Raw genomic sequence first — 9,807 nt, 5'->3', positions numbered from 1 at the left:
TGTGTGTGTGTGTATGTGTATGTGTGTGTGTTTTTTACGTATATGTATAGTTATTAGAATATATAATGACTACCAGCTCCTGTAATCTATACCTTGATTATCCTCTAGCTGTTTGTAATAGTGAATAATTCTTGCTATTTTCAGATGCGGAAAGTACCTCTGAAGGTGATGTGGTAACTGTGGACATTTAATCATATAAAGAACATCAATTTAGAAAGTATATTTCTTCATGTCTGTTCGGTCTGTTCGTGTACATTCTTAACAGATTGTCTCATTACATGAACTGCTGATATTCACAAGCAAGTTCACGTTCACTCATTCGATTTCAGCGTAGTGCTAGTTCTGTTTGTCTATATAGCCTGTTGTCTCATTTTAAATAATCGGAACACCAGTTCTTACGCAATTCAATTAATAATTCTTTTAGAGCCTTTGTTGTGTGCACACGATAAAATAAGTGAAGCGGGTAAAATAGGTGCACAACGACTTTTGCGGACGTAATTGTATGTATCGCAATACAAGGGCGGACCACAAATTGAAAAGTATCGGTCGTCGGGTGTGAACTATCTATATTCAGGTATATTGTAAGGTGATCGTTGTATATGTGATGTACTAGGTAGTCACTATCTCCTCGTGTTCTTTCGATGAATTTTTCGCATTTTTAACCTCATTTTTATAAAGATACCTACATGTGGCGCAAATTACACCAACAATACATTACCTTATAGCTGTCATCGGTAGTATCGCAACGGCAGGTAAGCGTATGTATTAGAGATTAAGATCTCTAGGTGGATCATTGTTTTGAATCAGACGCCGAACTGATCCATTAATACAAAAATATATAAATAATGGCCAAACTTCCTAGAAGCCGTTAGTTTCAACTGGCCATTGGGGGTGCAATTAGTTTCATGGGTCTGTTGTTAGTATTGCGGTGCTAGAGGGCGATGGATGATCCACCAAACTAGCAACACGGAAGTATGCAGAGTCTTCATATGCTTACTTGTCTAAAATCAATCTTTCGTCCTTTGGCTCTGGAACGGATTGTGTGACTGCTAGTACAGCGAAGATCGAGGCGGATATGATGACATGTTCCGAAAGGCATGACATAGAGCACTCGAGTTGTGAGGTGCGTGATATGAAGTGTTGCCGTTCCCACAGAAACTGTCCTGAGGAGATGGAGAAGTGTTCTGTCTGGGCGTGCTGTGTACAGGCGAGTGTTGCCAAACAACACGCGCTCGCAAGCGGACGATCTATAGAAGACACGGGGGTAAATAGAAATACAACCGACACAAAAAAACAGGCACTCTCAGGAGTGGTAGTACATCTGTAGATGGTGACACCTCCTCAACTAATGATAAGGAAGAAATAGTTGTTCACTCCCGTCGGCCATCAGACAAGGCACAGCAATGGGTACGGTACACACCCAAACCATACGTGCAACTGAAATCACCAGCCCCACTCGCGGCTAACGTGAGCGCAACACCGAGCGTCACACCTATGATGCCATTAGCACATTACAGTGACCGTATGATCTCCAGAGACAAAGTGGAGGCAATTAAGGAACGAGAGAAGCATGTGCCGGAAACAATACTGGCGAGCGATGTGAAGGAACGCAGAACACGGCTGCCAAAGGGATATCCGAGTGTGCACGATGCGGACTATGCGGCCAAATGTGCGAAGTATCATGGAAGTGTACGCACAAGGGTGGAAGAGTACGAATACCCTGTAAGTGACACTCGAGAGCGACGGGGAAGTCCACCTCTCGAGTCAAGGCATTCAATGGTTGTGTTAATGTCCGGAGATATATCAGCTAGGATGGGCATTTCCGTAGTCCAATCGCTGCGCAATGTGAATACATGCCCCAGTATTGACCTGTTAGCTGCATTATCGGGAGAGGGAGGGGGTAGGTAGCGAGGAATGCGAACGATCGGGCAAGGATCACTGTGATACGGAAACACCTACATCACCGGGCGATATAATATCCTATAGCTATATTAAGGCTTAGCTGAAACTTGGAGTAAAATCCGTCACTATCACACAGTTGCAGACTTGAAAAATAATTTCTCAAAACAAATAAGGAAACACTATAATTGCTTCGTCGGGATATGCTCGTTCAATTCCACATACAGTCACAACAGAAGGCAGCTACACAGTTTTGCAAAATTAATCCCGTCACGCTCGACAATGTCATCCACTAAAAACAATGGATCACGTCCAGTCATCAACTGCAAGGCACGAAAATATATATTAAGGTAGAATTTTCGTGGCCATGACTATTACACAAGTGCCGTGACAATGCGCGCCAAGAGCTACTAAGGTCTGATAAATAGATGCAGTGGTTGTCGCTTCGTGTATGTTTGAACAACATCAGATTTTGAAATCGGCGTAAACTTGGCAAACAGTGAGTATCTCATAGATGGCAAACTGAGAACAATCTGTTCAAAAGCAATACTCCGAATCGGGAGATAATACACGACTCGCGCACCCGTATATATTTAAAGATAGAAATAATAATGAAAACAATAATAGAGACGATTATACCTGCGAACACATTTCCGTTTTGATCACATACATCATAGTTGATATGAATACCGGCGGGCCGGCAGGTCACACATCGCAGAAGTGGACTATGGGTGTCTGCGCCACAACGGGCAAAGTCGTACTATCCAGTGGGTGGGGTATATGGAGAAAGAAATTTTAAGGGTATCGATACGCCATTTGTCGTGCAAATCGCCAGTATCCCCGTGGTGCATGGCTTCTAGTTCCGATAATATCTGCCATACAAGGCACCCCCGTTTCGCAGTACGTGCTGTTCACAGGCCCGGATGGTGAATGGTCGTATGCATCAACAGCTGTTGTAGAAGCATATGCCTTGCATTTGTGGGTGACGAACCTGGTCACAAAGAGATTCGTCGCATAAGTGAAAAATCTTTGCAACGCCGAAGCTTCCGCACCAACTCACTTCATCGGTGTTTTTGTACTGCATACTATGATCTTCGATCTGCGTAAGGTAATGATGATACTCGTCGTCGTCCTGGGCGTGGCGACGTTTAGTATGTCACGTATGCAGTCGTAGCGCATCATTTCCGGCTTGCATACCAAGCCAGGGTCACAAATGCTAATTTTTAGATACTCACACATCCTCATTAAAACGTAGTGAATTGCAAGGACCACTGGGTCCTAGCTGCAGTATATTTGTTGACCTATTTTATTCGGTCACTATTTAAAAACCTGGATGTGAATATGTGTTGTAATGGGAAGTCATTTCTCCCACAAAATGGGGCTTATTGTAACAACTCGTCGATAGTGCTCAGAATGTTCGCTATAGCCGCACATGCGCATTTTCTACAGCTCATAATAGGACTTAAAATTGGTCATGAAAGAGTGTGTCCATGTTATTCGGGTCTAGAGGGTCGGGAAGGGGAGAAATTATTTTATTTTACATTGCACTTTTCAAAACATGACATACTTAGGCTTAGCGGGATACATGTGCATCTCTATCAAACACGCGCGCAGCGGAGTGTTCCTTTTAATATGTTTGTACTAATGGATTATGAGCATCGTCAACTCCAGAGTGATGCATCGAAGGTTTTGTGCGTTGCGTCTTGCGGTTGCCCTACAAGAAAAAAAAGTAACGAAATTAGCGAATCGATGGAGAAAAGTAACGAATCAGCGTACGAATGCGATGCAGGTAAGTGGACCGCACCTATTCTTCAGTCCTCAATAAATACAAGCTCTTCGTATTACCTGTTGGGATTGGCGACACTTGTTGAGCTCGCATTTGAAGCTGGGCTTTGCTGTAAATTGTCTTCGTGTTAGACTTGATAGTTCTGTCAGGCGAGGCTTTCAAATTGACAGGAGGATCCTGCTCCATTTATAAGCACATCGCGCACGTCGTTAGTATCAAGAGTGAGACGATGTAGAATCAAAGTGGACTGAAACGCAGACTAGAAAATACAATAAAACGCATAATAATGTGTAAACGATAATACCTTTTCGACAGTGTCTATCTTGGGCGAAACGAAAAACTTTCTCTGCACGTACTTTTCCCTAATAAATATCTCAGCGTCACTGTATTCGGATACAATATATGAGAAAATGACTGCTGCTTAGCGATAATCTGATCCAACCACCTATGAGAATCCATGCGCGTTCCTTATAGGACTCACGTGGGGTAAAAGAAGTTACTTGTGATTTCTGAGCAACATCACATTGATTAAACAGTTTGTATTCACATACTAGTCAGTTTGTGGCCGCGTAAATCCCGGGTCAAGTGTTGCTTCGTACCGAGCGTTCACCGCGTCATTTCCACCGCTATATTGCATACAGTTGAGCTACAGATGGAAGGCGTATTGACAGTTTGATTTGTCTTGAAAACTCGCGCTGACACGAATAACCGGAAGGGAATGCTGCGATGGGTGACGTCCACACAAAGTGTAACCAATGATGAGGTGGGTATACTCAGAAAACACTCTTGCTTTGATCGCGTTATAGACTTCTGCTAGACACAATCGCAGTTAATTTGACTGTGAATAGTATCACACCTGTTCTTCTGTCCAGCGATCCATGTTGATTGATCGCACTTTGGAGATGTGCGTGCCGATGCTGCGGTGCACACCCGAGCATCGAATACACACGAATATTCCAATATTGGACACTGCCCACCTTGGATCTGTGATGCATGAAAAAGTAGACCTGCTATTAATTTACGTGCAATAGTGCCACATCTCTACGGAATTCGAAGGCACCTGTCCGATATCCGACAGGCTGGCGCCCATGCAGCAGAGTACGCAGCGGGAGTACGGCTACGAGCAGATGCAAATCAGCAGGGTGTAGCCGCCTATATTCTAGAAGCTCGCTCATATGAACTGACACATACATGGGCGTACGGACAGGCCGATATAGCCGTAGCCTTTTGAAGTATCATAGATAAAGCAAATTATCGTTCAGACCACCTTTCGATTAACACAACACAGTCGAATTCCGATGCTATAGCCAAGAGATGCGAAATTGCTGAGGACAAGTGATGTGTACCCGTTTGCGGTCTCGTGAGCATTTGCAGAGAATCACGATAGAATTAAACCAAAGTCGGTAGAATGTTAACGAAGTGATAGAGTCTAACTGTACATCTTCGAAACAAATGTAAGTACTCATTTGAAAGGGCCCCTATCTTGCATAACTTTTGTGTACGAATTCTTGCATATTACAGAATATTATAGATTTATCGCAGGTTTGCCACCGATACTCAGCATAAGTGCTCGTAGAACAACGTCCCTTATTGCTGGCTACAGAAAACTACCACATAAAGCAAGCAAGCTAAAACACACACCTAGAAAAATGGCAAAAGCCCTATATATATACCGATATATATTAGTGTGTATCTCTAAGTTTTTAGTCACGCTTAGCTTATGTCCGTAGTGGTTGTTATCGTACAGGTTTGGGCACATTGACCATGTGAAATCAAGTTCAGACTCAGGGCTATATACATGTATATTTGACACTCCACGACCCTGGGAAATTAAATATACTCTTTTCCCGGATACCAAGTACAACTAAACTAAAAACACTACAATGTCAAACTGATCAGGTTCATAAGAATGTCTGGCCAAGAAGACCTGTCTTATGCAAGTGAAATTATATACGTATATGCGTTGACAAGTGCATTCGTGGCTGGAGAAAATACCAGCAATACCGACAATGTGTTCAACGACCAAAAGGGATTGCATAATATTGAAAAGCAAACAACATAGTTTCGGCGTAGATAATATAGTCGACAGCTCATATTGGTGCTTTACCTTAATACTGTCTACGAGTATGAATCTATATGCATAGGTATATCTTCCTGGTTAATATAGAATAGAAACAACAACGAGGCGAGGTAGCCCATGGCATACAACTTGACAACAACAAAAAAATGCCATCAGATGGCATATAAAATAGCCTACATACACTTTTCTATATGCAAAGCGTGCACTATGAAAACCATGGCAGCAATAATGTGTCTAGATACCAAGTCCTATTTTCAACGACGTGAGCCACAGGAGATTGAGCAATGTATTACCTCGTGCTTGGCAATCCGCGCAATAGTTATCACCCTTCCGCGACTGCTGTGACTTTATTTCATCCAGAATCACAGTGGACTCTTCTTGTGAATATTTGATTGCCGATTGTTTACTACTGTTTCTATTTCTATCTTTGACTTTATCTTTGTCTTTGTCCTTTCGTTCCTTAGAAGTTGTCGATTTGTGTGAGTGTCTCGGCTTCCCATTGCTGGTTGCCCCGTCTCTGTATTTATCACTCATATTGTCTACAGCTGTTTCCACTATTTAATTTGATTTTAGCCTAAAATCACTACCCATCCCTTCTGTTCTTACAGTAAATATAGCAGTACTTCTACTTGCCTGCGTGCTTATCAGTATAATCTATCCATTTAATATGTGTACATAACTTGCAGGCTTGCACATGTATTTTTGGAAAGAGTGGTTCATCACAAGATGGGAAGCTTGTCTGTCTCTCGCGCAGAGTCTCACTCTCTCTCTCTCTAGAGTGAGACTTTTAACCAGATCCTATTTGCAAAAGAATGGGGCCCATTTTGACCAGTGTCCAGTTTGGCGCCAAAATGACAAAACCGGTCAAAATTTGAAACCAACGGAAATCATTCATTTTTCAGAATTTGTACTTTTTTTTTATAATAGTGCGGCTGCGGCCAGTTTTTATTACTATCGTGTCCAACACGTATATTAATATTAGTATAATAAAGAAATACGTCTTAGAAATACAGTAGAAGTCCCCTCTGTTGGTGCTGTGTACATGTACGTACAGACGAGCACGTTGACGAAGTAGGTTATCTTTAGCTGTAGGCGACCTTCACCATGTTGATCCGCTTGGAGGTCGAGAATTTCAAGTCTTACAGAGGTGAGTTGCTCGTGTGGGATTGTGCGGTATATTGACGAGTATGTGATGTTTATACACATTAGACGGAAATCATGCAACAAGTATCCCCGTGCAACTAATTTTTTGAAGTGATCAAAAAAATATAGGTATTTTAAATAACTCATAACTCATGATTCCGATTGTTTAAGCTTCAATGTAGATTTCCTTCTTACTCGCAGGTAGTAAATTTGTGGTGTAGCGGATGGAATGGTCTTGCGTTTTAGACAAAAGTTCGACAACATGGAATGTTCCTTTTAGTGGTACAGTCCAGTCCGTATTTAAAGTTATAAAACATCTTACATGTGTGATATGTGTGCTACAGTATAGTCATGTCAATATTTATATCCACCTCAAAGTATACGTACACCCCATCCTTTCAACTGCGGACAGCCTGTTCTATATAGAATATGTGGCTATTCTTAGTAGCATGTCATAAAATTGATATTTTTCCGCAAAGGCCTATATTGAGATCTAAATGGCAGATAGCAGCTACATAAATTCTTTCATTTTTATGCTTTGGTTGTCAACATAAGCCAAAATCTTTGCTGAAATAGTCACACATCGTCTATCAGTCACACATCGTCTATCAGTCACACATCGTCTATCAGTAGCACGCTGCAGGTGCACTGTTAATTTTTATACTCCTGCGTCCATACACAATGCAAAAATACGTTTGTTCTATCACACCGCGTTCATATTGCGAGCTTGTGCACGTTTGACATACCATTAACACGTGTCTACCCTTGACCGAATTAGCTCCAAAAATGATCTCATACCCTAGCCTCGAGCTTACTCCTACTGTACACACGCGTGTATAGCTGACTGCACGCGTCTGCTCATTTTAGTTCATCTCATCCGCGGCTGTTCTTTGCAATATTGAGAAATTGTTGTTTGTTGTACAGCTAAGATCAGATCTCATTGGATATATATACATCGAACTCTTTCCACGAAAGTGGGTCAGATCCGATACAGCGTACTATGATGCACTCAAGCGATAAGCCTTTGAAATCACTGAAATAACACCAAGCATATTGAAGTATGCTGTACGAAGTCGATTCATGTCACAAACTGAGCTGCACACGAACACATTAAACCAACATGAAAAATATGGAGCAACAAAGTCAGCTAGAACCACTCATTCAAACTAATCACACGTTCACGCCACATATAATCAACTAGCAGGGGACTGTATAGGAGCCATGTAAACCACGCGACACCAGGCCAAAGCAGTCGGTAATATGCACATGTAATTTAAATCCTTGATAGTGGCTGTAGTGACATAAACACACGCAGGACAACACCACGTCAAACTGAACCACACCAACTTCAGACCACAGAGTACACATGAGGGTCATACCATACCACCTCACTACACTTGGATAGCCATAAACTCAGTCAGACATCGCTAACGTGTCAACATCGTCGTTGCACTTCAGGTAAACAGACTCTGGGCCCATTTCTTAACTTCACGGCTGTAATTGGACCAAATGGCGCGGGTAAGTCCAATTTGATGGATGCCATCAGTTTTGTACTGGGCGTCCGATCACAGCATCTGCGCGCGAGTCACTTGAAGAATTTGGTCAATGGCGCTGGTACTGCCGCGGGTGCGGACAAGGTAGGTCATTCAAGGATAATATCTGTATTTGTCAGTATTTCAGTAGATTTCAATTTGTCATTTAACCAGTACAACACTGGTTTGCCCGATCGTCAAAATGACTGCGCTTCTTAGATCAGATATCTGTTTCGAGCAGTACAGGATCCCGAATGTAAGAGGTGAGAGGTTTCCAAAGGCCTATTCAGTTATTTCAGTCACTTCAGGCATGAAGCCATTAGATATACACGTCTTCCTCGGTTTGACTGTACACCGGGTGATTGACGGTGGTTGATAAGCATACTCGAAGGGACAATAAACAGCGAAATAGCATACCTTTCGCTTGCAGAGTGTGACATAGTTGTGCTCAGCGGTGCTTCTGATTGCCCGCCTGAAGGCAAGTGTTCTACTGTGGCGTTGTACACTTGCTCATGGTTGGCGTATTTATTGTACAAGGTACATACTCCTGCCTATGTCTTTATACATGTTTCAATACGCCATTCCAGTTAGCGTTAAGAATAAACATATGGAGTTTGGATATGTATAAGCACATCGTTTTTCATGTTCTCTCACGCATCCCACTCGTGATTTGCGTACTTAAATCTGGATATATATATATATGTATTTGTATGTCTGTATGTATATGTATATGTATGTATGTATGTATGTATGTATATATGTGTATATGCACACATATATATATATATATATATTTATATATATTATACATACATACATATATATATATATATATATTGCTCAAGCTATTGCCTGCGTACCCATCCTCAATATCAGGCATATGTGCGAGCTGTTTACCGAGAAGAAGGAGCCGACAAGGACACTCTGTTTTATCGTAGTGTACAGCAGAACGGAACTTCTGAGTATCGCTACAACAATAAAGTGGTTACTCAGGAAGTCTACATGCAACGTCTGAAGGATATCAATATCATCTCCAAGGCACGCAACTTTCTTGTTTTCCAAGGAGATGTCGAGTCACTCGCGTCTAAGCAGCCGAAGGATCTTACGTTGCTGTTCGAGCAGATCAGTGGGTATGTTAGGAGTGACTAAAAGTGTGTATAATACTCATCTGCGAGTCTATAATTTATAGATACATTTAAATATGCACGCTCACAATCAGCTGTTCGTGCTTACGTGTCGGTTGAGGGCATATGCGTCCAAGCACGTGCGGGTGATAATACTACACATTTAACTTTGTAGATATGTGCACCAATTTGATACACGTGTACTAACTACCTCCCCCCCCCCCCGCCCCACTCTCTCCTCCC

At 42.1% G+C, this 9,807-nt stretch overlaps 3 protein-coding genes across 4 annotated transcripts in view; 2 read left to right on the top strand and 1 right to left on the bottom strand.

Moving 5' to 3' along the window:
- Nucleotides 1–1,494: 1,494 nt before the first annotated feature.
- Nucleotides 1,495–2,195, top strand: SARC_07017 (hypothetical protein; the record flags this gene model as incomplete). Its single annotated transcript, XM_014299053.1, has 2 exons — nucleotides 1,495–1,722; nucleotides 2,127–2,195. The coding sequence occupies 2 exons, from the start codon at nucleotides 1,495–1,497 to the stop codon at nucleotides 2,193–2,195; spliced, it is 297 nt and encodes a 98-aa protein (XP_014154528.1).
- A 1,215-nt stretch (nucleotides 2,196–3,410) lies between these two features.
- SARC_07016 (hypothetical protein) lies at nucleotides 3,411–6,426 on the bottom strand. Its single transcript, XM_014299052.1, has 6 exons — nucleotides 6,059–6,426; nucleotides 4,542–4,669; nucleotides 4,237–4,331; nucleotides 3,990–4,068; nucleotides 3,745–3,862; nucleotides 3,411–3,613 (listed from the first exon to the last, which is right to left on the bottom strand). Exons 1-6 carry the CDS (start codon nucleotides 6,297–6,299, stop codon nucleotides 3,561–3,563), a joined length of 714 nt encoding a protein of 237 aa, XP_014154527.1. The 5' UTR covers nucleotides 6,300–6,426; the 3' UTR covers nucleotides 3,411–3,560.
- A 305-nt stretch (nucleotides 6,427–6,731) lies between these two features.
- Nucleotides 6,732–9,807, top strand: part of SARC_07015 — an 18,782-nt gene continuing 15,706 nt past the window's right edge. Inside the window, exons 1-3 of one of the 2 annotated variants that reach the window (XM_014299051.1) lie at nucleotides 6,732–6,912; nucleotides 8,367–8,545; nucleotides 9,317–9,570. In XM_014299051.1, the coding sequence (XP_014154526.1) occupies nucleotides 6,870–6,912; nucleotides 8,367–8,545; nucleotides 9,317–9,570 (476 nt within the window). In that variant the 5' untranslated portion in view covers nucleotides 6,732–6,869. Of the gene's footprint in view, nucleotides 6,913–8,366; nucleotides 8,546–8,876; nucleotides 8,919–9,316; nucleotides 9,571–9,807 lie in introns of those variants that run through there. The other variant, XM_014299050.1, reaches the window with a different exon arrangement.

Source organism: Sphaeroforma arctica (assembly GCF_001186125.1).
Source record: "Sphaeroforma arctica JP610 unplaced genomic scaffold supercont1.531, whole genome shotgun sequence".
Lineage (NCBI taxonomy): Eukaryota > Ichthyosporea > Ichthyophonida > Sphaeroforma > Sphaeroforma arctica.
The sequence above is the reverse complement of the archived record's forward strand: the minus strand, read 5'-3'. Positions and strand labels throughout refer to the sequence as shown.